Here is a 19,457-nt window from a genome sequence, read left to right on the forward strand (position 1 = left end):
TTACATACCTATTCTATACATTGAATTATTATCATATGAAATACATAGTGATAGAAGTTCTAGATAGTTATAATTACTGTCTTAATATCTTATCAGAGATTTATAATGTGTTTTATATAAGCTTACTCTGCTACACTGTCACTGACTCATTCTCTTCTCAACTGACTTCTAACTAACAGCTGTCAGAAATTATAGAAGAAGATAATGAACTTGAGTGAGAGATTGAGAATATTCTTGATAAGAGATTCTGTAGCCTTAGCTAATAATATCTTGTAAAATAAGTCAGTTATAATCACTTAATCTGAACTCTGAGTTTCATGTTATCAGAGACTGCAGCTCATGACTGATGAGAACTATGTATAATCAGAGAAGAGAGAGGCTAATATAACAGACTGTGTCTGATCAATTATATAGACTATTCTGTTATACTTCATAAATTTCTGTTAAAAGCTTCAATTCTCAGTCACTGATTCTCAGCTGAAAATCTATGAAATTTCTATTCTTCTGTCTCAAAGCTCCACTGTGTACCTTATTACATATGTGTATAAATATTCACTTCAATCACTGATTTTCACACTTTCTCTTTCTTTTCCTTTTCTAATGTTTTTCACTTTGTTATATAAAACCTATATATTATACCAATCTATTCAGCGTAGACCTCTTACAAGATGTGTTCACTGATTATATACTTGATATTATTACTGAGATATCTTTTTGTATATTTCTGTCAGAGATGAGCTAGATTAAAAAGAGTGATACATGAAAGGAACTTGATGTTAATGTTTTGAAATATCAAAGATAGACAGGGTTTTCACAGAGATTACTCTTCAGATATCTTCATAATTACATGTCAGAAATCTTTGAAAATAGAGAAGATTGATATATATGATTAGGTCTCTTCACCTTACAAATTGTATGGCAATTTGACCCGGGGTTGTTATGTGATAGAGATGAATGAGAGATCATCTCACACATAAGTTTTGAACAATGTCTGGTTCACATTTGACTGAATAACTCCATTATCACACAGGGTATGCAGTTGATGATGAGGTCAAAATGCTTATATGATTGAGAGCTTTTTAATGAATCTATCAGCGGGTTCTTAATCGAAAAGTTGAGTGAGTTCGTGATGAAGTGATCTGTCTGAAAACTCAGAGCAGTATTTATTCTTATAAATATAAAATGAGTTTTTCAAATAAATTTTACATGGATAAGATAACACTCATTGATAGCTACAAGCTCAATCTTTTCTTATAAAATAGAGTCGTGAAGAACATACTGAAATCACTTATAAAGAGCTTACTCTAAACTGAGTAGTATATATATATACTCACTCTATTAAATATATTTAAGTAAGTCTTCTTATCTCTGAAGATTATCAGCACTGATCAGACAAGAATTAACACTGAGAAATTATACTATATCTTTTATTTACTGATTATTAAGCTTATTTAGAGAAATCAGTTAAATGATTATCTTTTCTATCAGAATTGTATAGAATTGAAAAATAAGACTCTTTTCATAGTCAGTTCTGATAATGAATAAAGTATCACTATATTTATATATTATGTACTGAAGTATATAGACTTATTCTATATATAAGTAAAGAGTACACTCAGAATCTGAATATAAGTCTTGAAGTATTTATTAAAGATAATACTGAATAATATTCTATTACTTATTAATACTATCTAGTTCAGTATAACTTATAATAAGTTATAGTATATCTTTAATATTTATTAAAAGTATTTACTTCAATAATAACTTTTAAAGCTGCTATTATAACTAGACTGATTGTATGACTGTGTCTGAGATTAGAATCAGAATATTTAATAGTCTTATTATTAATTTAACTGATCTCATTACACTGTTTTAAGATTAGATAGTGCCCCGGTGGCCGAATGGTTAATGCGGCCACCCGGTAGCGCCTTGGCGTGGGAAACCAAGGCGCGTGGGTTCGAAACCCGCAGGGGATACATTAAATCCGGAACTCAAGCACCTCAGGTTCCTAATAAATACAGAGGTGTACAAATTGCTTCAATGAATCGCTCTATGTTCCTGGGCTGGGAAGTTATTATTGCATGTATTTAATTGTCACTTCTTTGTATTTTCCTATGTTCTTGTTATCTTGATGTGGTCTCAACACCTGTATTTCCTCCTGTATAACCAACACTTGACCTGTATTTAACATCACGCAAGGACTCATCATAAGCTCCGCTTGCATATGAGTATAATGAAAGAATAATAATAATAATAATAGTGGTCTTAACATCTGTATTTCCTCCTGTATAATCAACACTTGACCTGTATTTAACATCACGCAAGGACTCATTATAAGCTTTGCTTGCATATGAGTATAATGAAAGAATAATAATAATAATAATAATAAAATTAGATAGTAGTTTTATACTGTCTCAGTAAGACTTACTGTCTACTCTTATTACATTTTTCAAATGAGATTATAATTTTCACTTCTCAATTTAAATTATTTTTATTGCTTTAAATGACTTTAAATCTCATTTAAGTATTATCAAAAAGTGTTACTTTTTAAAAAATTAAAAATAGTCTAAAAAAACCTTAAAATGTCTAAAAATAGTAACTTTATGTCAAGAATGAGACTAAATGAGATTAAATAAAATTACTTTCTTATTTTTTCTAAGTTATAGTCTCATTTTGAGATCTGATATATAGTTACTTTATATGTTTTTTTAATGATTAGTCTCAGTAGAATTCACATTAAGAAATGTATAAGATTAAATTAAATGAGATTAAATATGAAATTCATAATTCTGATAATCAGTCTAGTTATAACTAACTTATATATTTTCTTTAATTTTTTTTAATTATATTTGATGCAGTTAATGAGATATTATCTAACTCAGCTATTGAAAAGAAGTATTATATAATTGATTCAGAAGTTATCAGAAGAGTTCAGAAGTTATTAAAAGTTATTAGAAGTTACTGAAAAATATACTCAGTTCTTTGACTATAGTCTTTAATAACTGAATAGATACTTTGATAGCAAGATCAAGATATTGAATAACTAGATATAATCATGATTGAAAAATTAGTAAATTATTCTTATATTCAAAATCATAGTAGTAGTTTTCAATGTAACACTTTATACTCAGAATATATATATTTTCAGATAAAAATTACATTAATTAACAGAAAATTGAAAAATTAATTCTTCAAGATAATAGAGAAATAATCTATAAGTAATATTATATAATGATTCTATCTTAAATATTATAATTGAAGTAAATCATTTCTATGTTACTAATAAATAGAAACTGTTTTTTCTCAGACACTCTGTGAAGAGTTTGCTGAGAATATCTCATTTAGATTTAGTGTAAGCTCTGTGATAGTTGATTGACTCAGATATTAGCAGGACTTGACAGAAAGTAGCAGTAGTTCAGATTGGGTTAGCTCAGAATGGAGTGGCTACACAATATAGTGGTTGGTCACCTGATCTAGGGAGATCGCAACGGCCGCGACGGCCAACAATAAGCCTCTCGATCAAAGAAGATAAGCCTCTTGACTCTAGATTTTTAATTTGAATACAATACGTACGCCAGCAGAAGAAGCCAGGCAATAGGCCAAGTGGCTCGTTTATTTGTTTATTTATTTTCTTTGAGGATTCAACTTTTTCAGTTAGAAGGAGAGAATGAATAAGATAACAGAATCAGATTATTAGACAATCCTTCAAGTTTTCTATATTGGAACCTGTTAAGATCTTGGGATCTAGTAACAGTACGTACATGTACTGTACATGCACATAACGTATCCTTCCCATCCTGTGTTTCTCACAGCCCTAACCCATGACCCACACACATATATATATATATATATATTAGTTGCTGTACTCCGTATAGCCTCCTACATCCTCCTACACACGCGCTCTTGTTTCTTCACGGCACGTCATTTCCACAAGGCAAAGAGATTTTTTTCCTCCTGGCACAACGCAGCCATCAGATCATCCAATATGGCCTCTAATAAGTGCGATCGTGCGGAATTGCAGCTTCAACTGGCTGAAGCAATACAGGCACGACTGGAAGCTAAACAAGAACGACTGAAAGCTCAACGAGCACGACTGCAAGCTCAACGAGCACGACTGAAAGCTCAACGAGCACGACTGAAAGCTAAACAAGCACGACTGAAAGCTAAACAAGAAAGACTGAAAGCTGAACAAAAGTACGCCGAAGAAAAGGAGCGAGTCGACCAATTAAGGGCGAACATAGCCCCGACAAATCTTGAGATATATCTCCAACTTGTCCAACAGTGGCTTGTGTCGATGCTGTCTATCGAACCAGACCCTGATAAAACTTCAACTGGCTCTGTTACATCAGTGGACGGGAAGTACAATCCACTAGAGCTTTATGTATGGGATGATTTTCCACATAACGAAACCTTTGACAAGTTTATGAACCTCTTCTCACACAAGCCACTCTTTCCTTCTAAAACCGATGTTCTCGGTGTCCAGCGCGACATCTCGCTCAATCCCTGGAGGAATGAACATGACATTCGACCCTTTATTCGGAGTGCCATTGAGAAACCGGCGCACCGTGTTGTGACAGCTTATCTTGAACAGTCTGGCAAAGCGGATCGATTTTTCTTCATGGACTATGCTCAGAGCCTGGACAACAGGGCCCCACAGGAGCAATCTGACAAATGCAAAGTCTCATCATCTCCCCAGAAACAGTCCCAGTCCCCTGAACACAAAAATACCAAGCCAATTCCTGAGCGTTGGGGCATCTATGAATTCTTGTCTAGAGATGTTCGCCATGTGTGTGTGGGGGAATATAGAATAGCTCGTAAGATACACACTGAAGAAATCAAACAAATCCTATCCTCTTCGTCTGCAAACCTATTTCTGGAGGTTCTTCGCCGAAAACAGTCTGGGTTTGTCAACTCTGATATAGAGAAAACTCAGGAGAAGGTAGCACAGATTCTGTGTCAGACATTCCATTACATGATCACAAGTGGCCTTTTATATGGATATATTATATTGGGAGAGAATCTGATCTTTCTGAAGATTGAAAATTCCTCACCTCAGAAGCTGTATTTCTATCTCACCCCCCAGGTAGTCACTGAGACTGAGTCCCCCCATGAATTTGAGATTCGAAATGCTCCAGCTGCCCAGCTGGCAACTTTTGCAACTGTGGCTCTCCATTCAAAAGAGATATCCCGCGATTGGATTACCAAGGCTCAAAACTGTGGCATCTGTCGATGGCCTCTCCTTCCCCCTAGTCCTCTTATACAGGGTGCCATGCTGCAACCTCAAGGGTTTGATGAAGATCCAAGTCAGAGTAGTGAAGACGAAGATGAAGACTCCAGAGACAGCAATTACAATCCACCAACTGAGAGACAAGCAAAGACTCAATCCCAGCAAAACCAACAAATCAGTCAACGTCGGCAATCTAGTCGCCAACGAAATATGACTCAACGACCGATTCTACCATGTTGCACGCAGGCTTGTCTTCTCGGCCTTGTTAAAGCTTTGCCTCTTGACCTAAGTTGCCCCAATGCTACCCTACATCAACAGGGCCAGGCATCCAAGAGGCATCTTGTTACCAAGGAAGACCTCTGTTCCCTTATCAAGGGGCAGCTTGCCTGTAGTCTTGATGAAGACTGTGAATGCCTAGATCGAGAGGGTTTATTTGGGAGAATCGGTGTGCTCTTCAAAATCACCTTGACCAAATATGGATATACCTTTGTGGCCAAAGGTGTGCAAAGTGTGGATGAGTCTTATCTTGCTCATGAAGCTTGTGTCTATGCTCACTTATCTCATCTACAAGGAATTAAAGTCCCAGTCTTCCTGGGAAACATTACCCTTGAGCAGCCATATCCCCTTGTCAGTCTTGCACTTGTCACAAAGATGATGTTGATGTCTTGGGCTGGGTGTAGTATAGGGATGAATAGCTGGCCAGAAGATGTTAATATTGAGAAGGAAAAGGAGGAGACACTACATGCATTGACGTCCTCTGGCATCAGCCACAACGACATCAGAACTGCAAATCTGGTTTGGAACCCTGAGCGAAAACAGGTGATGGCAATTGATTTTGATCAGGATACGATTCACCACAATAAACGAAAGGCATTTATCCACCTTCAGGCGTCGCCAAGGTGGAAAATGATTGGGAATTGAGGTAAACAAAAGACATCAGGCGGGTCTCATCCAGGGATGAGAGAGCTTTGGCAAGGAGGATATGTATGGGCCCTGCGAGTCTTGAAGACTAAGTGTCTTACTGCCGGTAGTCTGTTCCTAGGATGGCACTGTCCTATTGTTGCCAGTTCCTCTCTTTTCTTTTTGATGGCTTTTTATCTTTACAAGCCTGCCACGGTCGCCCGGTTTGGTGGATTGTATTTGGGGGATTCAACAGGTTTTTCTAGAAAATTTGCTGTATCAGCTTGGGGGGATACATGGAATTCTATATGTTGAGCAAAATGAGAGCAGGTCCGGGTGCGTTGCTAGGATGGTGTTGGCAGAGAATGTTATCGGACTCGAATCCTGCATTGTATTGGACTTTCAACAAAATGAGAGCCCTGCAAACACAACATGACGGCCTATCCCTATCCCCACCCCTGGCGGACATTGCATTCTAATATGTGTGTATGTGAACAATTGTTGACGCGAGATGTTCTGGCGTTGGTTGAAGTTATATACTCTGTAGTGGCATGCATGGCAGCAATGATGAGGCAGAGCCGGCGCAATTGTGATAACTAATTAATGTTAAGTTGTCATTAGTTATTAGTTATTTTATACTAGTTGCTGTTTATTTCATAGATACGTAATCCAATCTAACTTACTCCGTAGTTAATTACCAGCAGGGTATTAGTTATGTTGATGATATTTTAGTGCAGCTGATGCAATGACAGTAGTTAGTATCCAGCTCTCAAACCTCAATTCGCCTCTCCAATGGCACTGCACTCTCTTTCTTCTAGTAGCGTCCCCCGCATTGCTCTAACGTAGTCTTTCGAGTCTTTTAAAAGTCTTCGAGTCTTATTTATTAACTTATATTAGCCTTTAACTATTTAGGTCGCGCCTTCAGCCCTCGGTCTTCTTGTCCCACTCCATCTCCCGCGTCCAGACCACGCAAGAACAAGATCAAAACTTGGCCCCCCGCCCTAAATAGAAGAAAAAAAAAAGAAAAGAAAGAAAAGAAAACACTGCACGGGATCAGCTCAATTTTTCTCTTCTCTAGCGCCATTCTTCTGTTCTATTTCAGTGTGGCATTCCGTTTCCCTCTCTTTTTGTCTCTTCTCCCTTCATTTCCTGCTGTTGGTTCTGCGGGGAAGAGAGAGAGGGTTTCTTCACACTAACCTAGCTCAGACAACCGCGCGATATCACGATATATTTTATTTATTTCCATTTCGCTCTTCTCTACGTGGCACCAACACGCAATATCTCTGCAATTGATGCGGCTTCTTCTCTCCTCGCGCTCCTAGAGCTCTGGTGTTGTGTGTGAGAGAGTGTGTGTCTGTCGTGTATACATGGTGTCCCTCATAACCTCTCTCTCTCTCTCTCTCTCCCTCTCTCTCTCCTCTCAATCTCCCTTATACTAGTTGATCTCTTTAGCCCCACCGCCTAAATATTTTTTATATACTCCGTACTGCCTCCTCCCCTTTCTCTCCCCTCCAACTCCTGAGGACCCTCTATCTCCCCCTCCCCTCCCCTCTTCCTAATCAATCCATATGACCAAACCCAAAACAATCGCCATCGTCAATGCCTCCGGCCGCCAAGCCGCCTCCCTCATCCGCGTCGCCTCGGCCGTCGGCTACCGCGTCCGCGCCCAAATCCATACCCTCGAAGGCGTCATTCCGCAGGAACTCGCCAGTCTCCCCAACGTAACCCTCTTCAAGGGGCCCCTCCTCAACAATGCCCCCCTAATAACAACCCTCTTCGACGGCGCAAACCTCGCCTTCATAAATACCACCTCGCAGGCTGGCGATGAGGTCGCCATCGGCCGCGATCTCGCCGACGCCGCCAAACGCGCCGGCTCCATCACCCACTACATCTACAGCTCCATGCCGGACCATGCCGCCTACAACCCCTCCCGCTGGATCTCCCTGCCCCTCTGGAGCTGCAAGTTTGCCGTCGAGAACTACGTGCGCCAGCTGGGATTGCCGGCCACGTTTGTCTATGCGGGCATCTACAATAATAACTTCACGAGCCTGCCGTACCCGCTCTTCCAGATGGAGCTGTTGGAGAATGGCTCGTTTGAGTGGCGCGCCCCGTTCCATCCAGATATCCCGCTCCCCTGGCTCGATGCGGAACATGATGTAGGACCTGCTGTGTTGCAGATTTTCAAGGATGGACCGAAGAAGTGGAACGGACATCGGTATGTCAACACTTCTCAACCACCCCCCCTTCCCCTTTCCCTTCTAGTCCCCTGAAACCATATATATACAATACAACACAACTTAACTTAAATTTCGCTTTCGAAAATGAAACACACAGCATCGCCCTCTCCTTCGAAACCCTAACTCCCAACCAAGTCTGCGCCGCCTTCTCCCGCGCCCTCCGCCGCCCATGCGTCTACACCCACTCTCCCAAAATCGACATCAAAGTCTCCATCCCCGCCGGCTACCGCGAGCACCTCGAGGGCATAGAGGTGCTGTTCGGCCAGATGCAGGCGCCCTATTTCCCCCAGCCGGAATTTATCAACGCTGGCCACGACCAGGGTCAGAACCACGTACACACTCCTATCTCCACCGTAGCGACACCGACGACGGCGATGACGAAGAAGATTGCGATGATGAAGGGGACTGGTATAGGTGTAGGGCAGAAACAGGGGCACGGTACGGGGAAGGGACCTGGGGAGCCGTATGGGGGTAACCGGTCTCTGGGGCTTGTGGATGAGGCGAGGGGTTTGTGGGAAGGGTGGAGGGATATGGAGGAGTATGCGCGGGAGGTTTTCCCGGTAGAGGAGGAGGCGAATGGGTTGGATTGGATGATTTGAACTTTTTAGGGGACTGGCCAGGATGGGATGGTACGGTATGGTATGAGAGGATGAGAGCATGAGCCATGAGGCTATGAGATATGATATGACATATTGGGGATATTGAATGGCTTGCAAAGGAGGGGTGTGTGCGTGTGATGGGGTTTGAATAAGTTGAGAACGGGTATATCCTACGTTTTTTTTTTTAAATATCTGCTTATGGGGGTCAAAAGGGACTTTTTTTTTTTTTTTTTTTTTTTTTTTTTTTTTTTTTGGTTTTGGCTATTCTGTATCCGTACGATTACGACCATGATCCTCAGTTTCTGTCTTTCTTTTCTAACAATATAATATTGTCGTCCTATTCCTGCTTTCCGTCTCTCCCTCCTCTTATTACTAACTGTAGGCTGCTGGGGCAAAAGAGCTCAGTCACCACCAGCGCACTACTAGTAGAAGGGCCGATCAACCCCCGGGACCCCCAACAGAAACTATATGGATATAAGTTGGGTGGCACGTGATTAGGGTAGGTGTAGTAATCACCAACATGATAAAACAACAAGAATAATTGAGGGTGGAACTTTTGGTCGGTCCAGATCCTGCTAGAATATCAACAGCACCTTCTCCGAATTGATTGCCTCTCATGCTGTCATTAGGCTCACTCTCTTTCCTGGCTGTTCGTGCTTGCAGAAACAGGGCATATTTAAATCTCGCGACGCGGAACCTCTCCAACTGTAAACCGGCTTTAGTACCAAATACCACCCTTCATCGTAGAATAAACACAATGTCAACTGCCTTGACAGACTCTGCGGAGTACATCGGCCAGTCTGGCCACAGTTATAGGATTGAACAGGTGCTTCAGGAAGAGATATCTCCCCCACAGCAGGTTTGCCTTGCTACGTGAGTTGGCACTGATTACCCCTTCTCAAGGTTATGCACTCATGACTTCCTCAGCGCTGGCGACCGAAAGTTCATATTGAAGTATATTCACACAGTTAATTTCGAGGATCTTCAAGAGATAAATAATAGGCTACGCGGGGGTGCTAATCATGTCCGTCTTGTCCAAGACATCATTCCGGAGAAGTCAATGTTCGTTTTCAAGTGCTACACAGATCATCTCTTAAATCTTACTCAGAAGGACTTGCCTCTCAAAGTGAAAAAGAAGATTCTCAAGTGTGCTCTTCATGGAGTTGCAGAACTCCATGATCATGATATTGTTCATACAGGTAGGTTACACCTTTCACAGAGCAGTGAGTGATGACTTATTCTAAATAGATATCAAGCCAGACAATGTTTTTATTGACTGGAAAGATGACCGGGATGGAATCATTATTGATCAAGTCAAACTTGGGGATCTTGAAGATGCCGCGCATATCCCTCCTGGGTCACATATGATTGAAAAACAGGTGGGGAACTGGATGTGGAGGAGTCCTGAAGCCCACGCCAAAGGACCAGTGAATAAGCCATCTGATATTTTCTCTTTTGCTCTTGTTGTAAGTTTGTCGTAAATCTCCACGCCTATAAACTCTTGGATTCTCACTTATTATATAGTGTATTTATGCGATGCATAAACGCGTCATATTTGCTGTTGGGGAAGAGGAGTTGGATGAAGGTGTGGATCCCTTGGCTATTGTAATTGAGCGCCAAATCTCGTACTTTGCAGATGAAGACACACTGAATGGGTTTTTGAAATACCTTGGCAATAATCCCTGGGTTCGCGTGTTTGAAGTAATTCGGGATGGTTTCAACAAAGACAACCCGCGCCGACCATTTTTCCTTTGGAAGGGTGTTGACAATGATTTTAAAAGTTTTATCCGTGCAACGACAAATTTTGATCCGGAAAAGAGGATCACTGCTCATGAGGCGTTGGCACACAAGTGGTTTGAGGGTGTTTGAGATGGGCAGAGAAGCAAAGACATGTGAAATCAGTTACCCTAATCTACTCTTCTTAAAATGGGTGACACAGGTGTGCATAGCTATGCAGCAACAGCAGAAGTGACCTGAGTTTCCTTGGAATTACAGAACTTTCTAATTAGGAGGAACGAGAGAGAACTCGACGTGGTGTTGAGTAAACGGGGGAGTGAAGAGACATTAGATAACATAATGTTTTTCCTTTGCCGCGAGCTTAGAGAAAAAAAAGAATAAGAATCCAAATTATATAGTGATGAACAGTTCCTTAATTACCTGGGGTTTGTGTAGTTAACATCGTGGTGGAAAGTGGGCTCTAATTAGCAATGAAAACTGCCGAGGCCTTATCTATAAAAATGAGTTAAAGAAGAGAGAGCAAGGCCAGGTTTCATGAATATAATCTCAAAGTGAAATGATATCCATTCTTTCCATTGCGGTGCAGTAGGTAAACTTGAGGCTCCCTCTAACTTCTGACAACTCTTATGTACAAGGTATGCTCAGGTTTGGCACTTTCTTGCCTCCAACTTTTTGCCTTTTGGACCGTTCCCCTACCTATTTCTAGGGTATTATCCTCTCCCTCTTCCACCTCGTCTTCAATATGATCTGTAAAGCTCCATTGCGGGGCGCCCACGCACTCAGCGTCCGTTTCGTCAGCTAAAGTATCAGACTCCACGCAAACTGGGCCAGCCGCTGAAATAGAAACTGCCCCATTGCCAGATGATGCAAAAGACTGAGATTCTGTACACACTCCCGGACCCTTTTCGTTCGCAACCTCAATAAGCGCGTCTCTCGCTTCCTTCGCACAGTCGCGAGCATTTCGATATGAAGTAGCTCCATGCCGAAAGGTATCTGCATTGCCAGTCATGCCCCAAGTATTGAGTGGAGTCATAAAATATTCAGGATGATTTCCAGAATCGGTCGGCTTCATACAATGAGAGGTGTATAACTTGAGCGTCCCATCGTCGTATGTTGATGTAATAGTATAACCCTTGTGATCATTGCAGCCTCTGATGTCTTAAACCTGCACACTTGTATATTTTCTATATTCTTGTCAGTTCATCGCTACGGACCCTGATTGTCATCGAGAGGCAAATGACCATAACCAGAAAATGAATTGAATAGACGATATAACTATCTAAAAATAGATCGAGTTATAAGGGGTAAAAAACCTCCTCAATTGGGTTTAGATTGTCCGCCTCTGCGCGAATAAACCAAACCCAAAAAGGTAACACTGGCCACCCTTCCGTTCCTATGAGCCCGCCAATGAAGACTTCCAGGACCAGATAGATCCTAGACGAAGTTAATGGCCTACATACAGATATAAACCAAGGCGTTTAGATAGATTCAGAAACAAAACATTTTAAAAACAAAAACATGGCGCATGCTAAGCCACGTAGCCTTCGAGGCGGCTGGACAGTGTAGCTGACATAATCACATCAAATCGTTGCTTTAAGTTATCGACTAGTATGCGCTTTCATTGCTCAAGAAACGACTTATATTAGCCCTTTCCACCCTTCGGAACCACACTGGACTATTATTGTTTGCTGACTATATGTACCTCCCTCTAGTGATCCATCTCTGGTCGCTGTGTACTTCAAAAACGTCGCTGCTGCTTTCCACAGGTTTCATGGCCTGCAGTCCCAGCCGACCGCATGGTTCTCTTCTTGGACGGCGCCTCGGTCTAGTATCATTATGTGTTGGTTAACGGACTTTGGTATAAGTCTGGGGTGCAACCTTACCCGTTGGGTTTTGATTGTCGACTCCAGAAGCGCAATATACGAAAATAGTGTTCTAGCGTCAGCGAGGATAACTGTGTTGTCAAAGTTGTCCAATATATTGGTTTGCCGTCTCACTCGATCGGTATATTCTTCAAGCCTCTTTCGGATGTATCCCATCTCTTCCTGGCCGAGAGGTTTGTACATCTGCCGAAAGGGAATCGTTGGCTGGCTCTCTGCAAGAGCTATATGATCTTGCCTGGTGACCACGAATAGTAACTTTATGTTCATTGAGCCGAAGTCGCACATGGTGGCTTGCATATTTGCTGCATGAATGCTACTAAAATTCATATAAGCCCTTCTACGAGGACATTCCATTAATCATGGATTTTCAAGCCTATGCATAGTCTCAGTTTCTGACATGGGGGGGAATCTTCGACTTTTCCTTTAAGTGTTAAATTTACATGAAGCCTACACTTAGAAGAAGGAAAAGAAATAAAATAAAATATTATTGCCATTCGATGGAACAATGGCCCACAAGCATATCCTAATGAGGCATCAATGAAGGGAACTGTAGGACACCAGCAGTTGGTCTGAAAGTTTTGCCAAATCAATTCAGGCTTTCAGTTGTAATTTTCACTGACCATCAATCTGGAATTTTTGCACTCACATGAAAAATATCCCACCCAGTTCATCAAGATCAATCAAGCTACTTTGTGCTGAGGCTGACAAAGCATCCCAGTTGAACAGTGAAAAACAATCATTTTTATTTAGCTAAGGGTTTTGGGAGTCAAGGCATTGATCACTCAAAATCAAGGAGAGAATTTGCAGAAGATGTAGGATTGATCCACATTTATTTGCATTTCAGGGTATTTGCCTGCAAGCCAGTGATTGGTTTCGCAATAAATACAACATAAAACCGCCTGTTACTCTGATATTCTGATCAAATGCTACATTATGCAAACATTAGAACCGGACGGCCACCCAAATTACAAAAAGTAAAAGTCCACAAAGTACTATAGTTGGGCAGAGGACTACAAGGTGGCAGAACAGACGAGATCACAGAGCAGAGCGAGAAAGGACGGCGTTTACAGTACACAGCGGTTGAAAGGACGCAGCAAGTGCGTCGTCGGTTTGTCAGCACGAAGGGCCGGGCAGTTTCTTCCGCCACTGTTACAGTTTTGATCATCGGCTGGGCGATAGTTCATGGGCGTCTGATGCCCGCACCGGTACTCCGTAGATAGATTATAGATGACAACGTTATCCTCCAACAAATTCATCCAAACCCTGCCACATACTTTATTAGGCGCATTGCTTTCTTTTATTAAGAGCACTTCAGACTGATTTAGTAAGAACATATTCTTTGCCGCCACAAACGGGTATGATTCTGCCTGGATAAAAATACTATCACAGCGCTACAGCTAACTTCTAAGCAACAGGGAGCAAGCATCTCTTCACTCAAGTGTACAGATCATCATGGAAAACCCCGAAATTGATCATGTCGATGAGGAACGCCTGAACGCGTTTCTTGAATGAATGGATGAACGATGCACATTTCGCGCCGACGAAATTCTCAGGTCTGGGGAATGTTAAAAAAGACCGCGAGCTTCGTGAGAAAGTCATGAGTTTTCTTGAAAATATTTACGAAGAGGTATTGTTGGTGGCAATCCCATTTTTAGGACCTAAGAAAACAGCTAACATTCGGATAGGGATACAATTATTCGGTGTGGAGATCCAAAGAAGATTTCAATCTTTTGGGTCTTGACGGACAAGGGGAAATTATAATTCTTTCAGGACAACCGAGAATTGCGACAGGGCCGGCGATAACTACAGCCTGGATCGATCAAAAAGATAACCGATAAGGATACTATCAATCCCAACGGAAATACGATATGCTGTATCTTCGTCCAGCGCGGAAAAAGAAAGAAATAGGCACGGCTGGGAAAAGCTGAGAACATTCAAGCAGGATTGATGTATTGATAAGAAGAAATCTAGTCAAGGACTGGACAAGAATTTGGCCTTCTGGTCCTAGAAATGAGAAGTCTCATTAGACGCGTGAATCACGTGTAAATTTGAAGCCATGTCTGGATGTGAAGTTCCAGTGTCGTACACTGTATCAAAGAAAGGAGCGGTAGGGACCATATGCGAGTTTGTGGCTACATTGAAAAAAGGGGTGGTAGGGACCATATGCGAGTTTGTGGCTACATCGAAAAAAGGGGTGGTAGGGACCATATGCGGATCCGAAATGCAGAGATCATCTTGCACAGGTGGTGCAGTTTGCTGATTGAGATCTGTATTTCCACTATTTCCCACCTGTGCAAGGTCAATTCCAGTTTGAATGTCCTCATCAGAATTTCCAAATGTTGAAGCTACTGTTGCCAGCATCGGTAGACCACCCATCACAGCGGGATAAGCTACAGCTTCAGACACTGTTGCTGAAGCGCTGATAGAACGAGGATAGTCCATCGAGTTCGGGATTGGGAGAAGAATTATCCACCAGCATAGCGCTCGTTTGATTGGAAGACATGTTGTTCGTACGATGGCGCTTACTTCTTGACTGTTGCAGTGCTTCTAGATCGACTTCACCCGAATATGTAGAAACAATAGCCTCCAGTTTGATTTCAGTTAGTTTAGCCCAGTCAGATTTGAAGAATCACAACCACGCACCTTGACCATTATTATTCGACCCTGCAGAAGAATTTGGTGATTCTGAGCCGATAGATATTGAATCTGCACCCTGGATATTATCTGATTGAATGTTTGATAGTATACGGTCACTATCAGGTGCGCTTGCTAGGTGTGGGGATGCATTTTCTGTATGATGATGCTTTGTGCTTGACGACTACTGCTGTGGAACAGTGCAATTTGAATGTGATATTGAGTCAGTGACTATTTCTGATGAATTGTCCCCAGTTTCATCATCAGTCTCTATATCAGGTCATTAGCGTGGACAGCATTCAGGGAAGCTAATACGAACCTTCAGACAGTTCTTCTGTTGCATTAATTCCTGATGGTTCCTGGGTTCCATTTTCTGATGGTAATCCACTGCCGATGAGAGGCATAGTTTCGATTAGAGTGTGGGAAGAAAGCCCATTTTGAGGCCCATTCCGCAATAACTCAATGATCTTGTTCATTTGTTCTATCTCTATCTGTCAGATCTGATAAAGTCATCGCGACATATTATGAGTCGGCTTTACCATCATATGCAACTTCACACTCAGTAAGATAACCAGAGTTATTCTCAGCAAGGCGACAAAGGGGCTAGTAAATTGCTTGTCCGAGAAGCTCTTAAAGAGTTGAAAGGTTACCATATGAAATCCTTCTAAACAAGGCTGGTTGGAAAGCAGCCACAGTCGTCAATCCACGGCGAGTTGGATATAATCTCTCATTCACGACAATCTTCTCCCCTCGCTTTACACCCTCATATATAAATTTAGTGTCCTTAAACCCCTTATAGTGTAAAAATTGTTTAATTGTCCCATTGTGATCTTCGGATGCAGAATTAAGATCGCGCATCAAATTGTCCACTTGTGCTGAACCAGTTTCATGTCTCTCCCAGGCTTCTTTCTCCAGCGCCAACGATCGTTCGGCGAAGAAATGAAGATACTTTTCCTGTGATGTGGCCCTCTTTCCTTTTCTCATATCAGTAATCCGAGGGTCTTCGATGGTCCATGTCTGTCTCATCTGTTCTGATGCTGGTTTGTCAAGATATGTAGTAATATTGTGAGAACATTCCAAAAGGCTGTCCAGAAAAGCAACAGAGGATGGACTTTGAACAGAAGCCAGTTGTCTAGAAATTTGACCAATTGTCTTCTGTACACGAGCTCGCAGTTGAAGTAACCTCTCTGAAGAAGCAGACAACAATACCTCAAGAGCTGAAATGAGGGCCTGTTCCTCACTGCTTGAGCTTTCCATTTTTCACAGTTTTATGATTGTTAACCGGTTCAGCGAGGGCGCTGAATTCGGATGGCTAATTCACACCCAAGACTAGCTCCTTGGCGCTAAATATTATTCATCAATGGCTTGCACAGCATTGCTAGCTACATAAGTCTTGGAGGATAACTGTACGGAGTAGGATAGTTGAAGGTTGTATTGATAGAGCTATCTACAAAGAGCTTAATATAGTGGATGGTCACGTGATCTAGGGAGATCGTCACAGGCAATAGCCGCAACGGCCGCAACGGCCAACAGCCGGGCGGGCACTATATTAAGCTCTTTGTAGAGGTCATACACTATGAACGCCACCAACATCGTATTACTACTATAATTCTTATCATCATCAGCTTACTGCGTACAAGCTCGTCTAATACTCGCTTATGCTAGCTCTCTTGGCTCGCACATTTGTTTTACTATAAATAGAACATATTCATCCGTGGTGGGACTCAATGACATGTGACTTGTTCAGCAATCCAATAGCGACCAAAAAGATCCTGGCGTTGTTAGGCGTCAACACCTTTTAAGCTGAAGCTGAAATGACACACATAAATTGCCTAAGTGCAGTCATGGAACATACGTTTCGTCATGATCTACTCATCTACACGTAAGTATAAAGGAATAAAAAATATATGTAAAATATCATCCAATATTCGATCTCAATGTGAAACTTTGCAAAGAGCAATGAAGTGTTCAGAAGAAAGGTTCTCTGGACATAGAAAGCAAGGAAGGATGCATGCATGCCTAAAATTACCAAGGATAGTTTCTTAGCCAAGCCTTCTATTTCTTGTTGGATGATTGATATCAGAGATGCTAACTCCAATCAACAATTCCCAACCTGATTTGAAGAGAAGGATTGTGTGTTGCCTGCATACAACATGCTAAAAGACATGGGTCACTTGGCCTATCTCTAATGGCAAAGAGCAAGCCGCTTCATTGCAAACGCTATCACTGTGTCACTATTATAAGTAGTTACTACCATATCACCCAAACATTTGATCATTGTCAAGGTCATATGCACTAGCAAACTTCCAACTAAGCTTGCCTATAACAACCTTCTATCCCCAGATCTCTACAGTAAGAAATGGCCCCTTAACCAGAGTGCAAGCATAAGTCTAATGAATTTGAACGCTATGGTACAGGTATGAGCAATAAAAAGCGCCTATATATCTCCATTCATCACCGTGATGAAATGAGCCTTGAGGAGGGAATACGCGGAACGCACGGAGCATATCATTGGGGAGTTTTGTTAGCACCTAAGAAGTCCAACGGCCACGATAATACAGCATTCGGTTAGATAGTGAAACTAGGCGAGATCTAAACCCGGAAAATGATTGGTTCTTCAGAGTAAGAATAATGTGAATCCGTTGGATAGCGGGCGGTTAATCGGACGGGTAATGATCGGGAAAGTCCCTCCACAAATGACAGACAATGACCTTGAAAACATCTTTAAGGGTATTGCTCTGCCGGATAAGGAAACAGGAGAAAGGTGTCACCATTGAGTTTGAAGAGCCATATCCACTCTACAAAATGCATCGTTGATACCAAGCTTTGACGTCGAAAAATTCAAAATCTGGATATTGGATTGTGTCAAGCAATGCCTGGCCAACACTGATCCAAGAAATATCTGCGTTTATAAAGAGACAATCTAGTGGCATACAAGATTTCCTGGTTCATTGTAAAGTTCTCAAAGATGGTGTTCTGCCTCAAGCTCATCTGCATATGATATAGGAAGCTTATCTTTGATGCGCTCAGGCCATTCCAGCACCTTAAATGAAGTATAATACATCTTTGTTAGCTCCCAATACTCTGGGTACCAGCCTGAAAGTGCTCAGTCAACAACTCCCACAATTCTACCATCACAAATGATGATATTCCGCGGAGCTAAGTCTGCATGTGTGAAGAAAGTCTGATAATTATTGCTATGACAAGATGCAATATTTTCCCCAAAAATTGTAGCTGTGTTTTCTAACAGAACACCACCTCGTAGAAAAGTGTGGAAGCTAGAATGTGACTGAAATGGGCCAACTGGTCGGCCCCCAATCCGGTAATCAAGGATAGCATCACCTTGGGCCGATGTAACTACTCCTTCTTTTGGGGGAGTAAGTGTTCGAAGCTGAGTCAAGATAGCTATCATATCATTGACAATATTTTCCTTTTCCTTAGGTTCTAGGCGGCCGCGCATCCATAGAGTTTGAAGGTTTGTACCTGGAATGCGCTCCATTATTATATATATGCCCCCGGGTCCATTGTATGTATAGTGAATTCGAGGAACTGGAATTGTAGTGTGTCCTGAGATATAACAAAGCGCTTCAACCTCTGGCAGATTGCACGGCCCTTTGATAACATATTTCTGGCCAACTTTAACAACAGATGGACCTAGGGATCCAAAGGTTGACCGGGAGATTCTAAATAGAGTGTAAAGAATGATGCTTTTCAAGTCTAGTTTGGCATCAGCATTGGTTTCATTGTGTGATAAGGGTTCTGGGTGGGCAAACCTTGTAGTACCATCATTTAAAGCTTTGAGGGATCAATAAACGGAATAAACAGGTGATGATATATATGAAAGGCAGGTTTAATAAACCAGTGTTCTCTGAGATTTCCGTCGTGAAATAAAAAGGGATTTATACAGAGATTTACGTGGATAAGATTAATCTCCTGCCAAGGCTGCACTCCACATAGTTATGCACGGCGCTACACAAAACTCAACCCAGCCCAAAGCGAAGTGATAAGGCTTAGGGCTGGTGTGGAATGCGGAATTACAGTGGGGAGCTTATTAGAAATTAGGGGAGAGGAAGCTTAGCTGTTAACAGCTTAATTAGAAACTGGGGGGCCTAAACAAGGTAGCGGAGCGGAGCCTATCCTCACCGCCAGACGGACGGAGCTGTTTAAAAAAAGAAAAAAAAGAAAAAAACCTGTTCATTGGTTTATTTGAGTTTTTCACCCAGGTGAAGAAACTTTCTTT

At 41.7% G+C, this 19,457-nt stretch overlaps 7 protein-coding genes and 1 pseudogene across 11 annotated transcripts; 4 read left to right on the forward strand and 4 right to left on the reverse strand.

The window, feature by feature from the left end:
- The first annotated feature begins 1,887 nt into the window (after positions 1 to 1,887).
- Positions 1,888 to 1,976, forward strand: BDBG_16380 (annotated as a pseudogene). The gene has a single exon. The product of its transcript is annotated as a tRNA-OTHER (tRNA).
- Positions 1,977 to 3,909: 1,933 nt separating this feature from the next.
- On the forward strand, positions 3,910 to 6,148 carry BDBG_01449 (uncharacterized protein; the record flags this gene model as incomplete). The annotated part of the gene is made up of 1 exon (XM_002628495.2): positions 3,910 to 6,148. The coding sequence occupies exon 1, from the start codon at positions 3,986 to 3,988 to the stop codon at positions 6,146 to 6,148; it is 2,163 nt and encodes a 720-aa protein (XP_002628541.1). The 5' UTR covers positions 3,910 to 3,985.
- A 995-nt stretch (positions 6,149 to 7,143) lies between these two features.
- BDBG_01450 (nitrogen metabolite repression protein nmrA) lies at positions 7,144 to 9,149 on the forward strand. Its single transcript, XM_002628496.2, has 2 exons — positions 7,144 to 8,342; positions 8,462 to 9,149. Exons 1-2 carry the CDS (start codon positions 7,696 to 7,698, stop codon positions 8,961 to 8,963), a joined length of 1,149 nt encoding a protein of 382 aa, XP_002628542.1. The 5' UTR covers positions 7,144 to 7,695; the 3' UTR covers positions 8,964 to 9,149.
- Positions 9,150 to 9,498: 349 nt separating this feature from the next.
- BDBG_01451 (serine/threonine protein kinase) lies at positions 9,499 to 11,266 on the forward strand. 4 transcript variants are annotated; one of them, XM_031720340.1, is made up of 5 exons: positions 9,514 to 9,789; positions 9,867 to 9,917; positions 10,021 to 10,162; positions 10,212 to 10,429; positions 10,488 to 11,266. In XM_031720340.1, exons 3-5 carry the CDS (start codon positions 10,024 to 10,026, stop codon positions 10,830 to 10,832), a joined length of 702 nt encoding a protein of 233 aa, XP_031576475.1. In that variant the 5' UTR covers positions 9,514 to 9,789; positions 9,867 to 9,917; positions 10,021 to 10,023; the 3' UTR covers positions 10,833 to 11,266. The 4 variants fall into 4 exon arrangements, with proteins under 4 accessions (XP_031576473.1, XP_031576475.1, XP_031576474.1 ...); XM_031720339.1 differs by having other exon boundaries at positions 9,867 to 10,162; XM_031720341.1 differs by lacking the exon at positions 9,514 to 9,789 and adding an exon at positions 9,800 to 9,822 and having other exon boundaries at positions 9,891 to 10,162.
- Positions 11,161 to 11,772, reverse strand: BDBG_01452 (uncharacterized protein; the record flags this gene model as incomplete). The annotated part of the gene is made up of 2 exons (XM_002628498.2): positions 11,161 to 11,192; positions 11,397 to 11,772. 2 exons carry the CDS (start codon positions 11,770 to 11,772, stop codon positions 11,161 to 11,163), a joined length of 408 nt encoding a protein of 135 aa, XP_002628544.2.
- Positions 11,773 to 12,438: 666 nt separating this feature from the next.
- BDBG_01453 (uncharacterized protein) lies at positions 12,439 to 12,868 on the reverse strand (the record flags this gene model as incomplete). Its single annotated transcript, XM_031720342.1, has 2 exons — positions 12,439 to 12,525; positions 12,584 to 12,868. 2 exons carry the CDS (start codon positions 12,866 to 12,868, stop codon positions 12,439 to 12,441), a joined length of 372 nt encoding a protein of 123 aa, XP_031576477.1.
- Positions 12,869 to 14,587: 1,719 nt separating this feature from the next.
- BDBG_01454 (uncharacterized protein) lies at positions 14,588 to 16,474 on the reverse strand (the record flags this gene model as incomplete). The annotated part of the gene is made up of 4 exons (XM_031720343.1): positions 14,588 to 14,994; positions 15,227 to 15,307; positions 15,537 to 15,704; positions 15,868 to 16,474. The coding sequence occupies 4 exons, from the start codon at positions 16,472 to 16,474 to the stop codon at positions 14,588 to 14,590; spliced, it is 1,263 nt and encodes a 420-aa protein (XP_031576478.1).
- Positions 16,475 to 18,144: 1,670 nt separating this feature from the next.
- On the reverse strand, positions 18,145 to 19,223 carry BDBG_16381 (uncharacterized protein). The gene is made up of 2 exons (XM_031724344.1): positions 18,991 to 19,223; positions 18,145 to 18,934 (listed from the first exon to the last, which is right to left on the reverse strand). Exons 1-2 carry the CDS (start codon positions 19,004 to 19,006, stop codon positions 18,324 to 18,326), a joined length of 627 nt encoding a protein of 208 aa, XP_031576479.1. The 5' UTR covers positions 19,007 to 19,223; the 3' UTR covers positions 18,145 to 18,323.
- Positions 19,224 to 19,457: the final 234 nt, after the last annotated feature.

The sequence above is a fragment of the Blastomyces gilchristii genome (genome assembly GCF_000003855.2).
Source record: "Blastomyces gilchristii SLH14081 genomic scaffold supercont1.2, whole genome shotgun sequence".
Lineage (NCBI taxonomy): Eukaryota > Fungi > Ascomycota > Eurotiomycetes > Onygenales > Ajellomycetaceae > Blastomyces > Blastomyces gilchristii.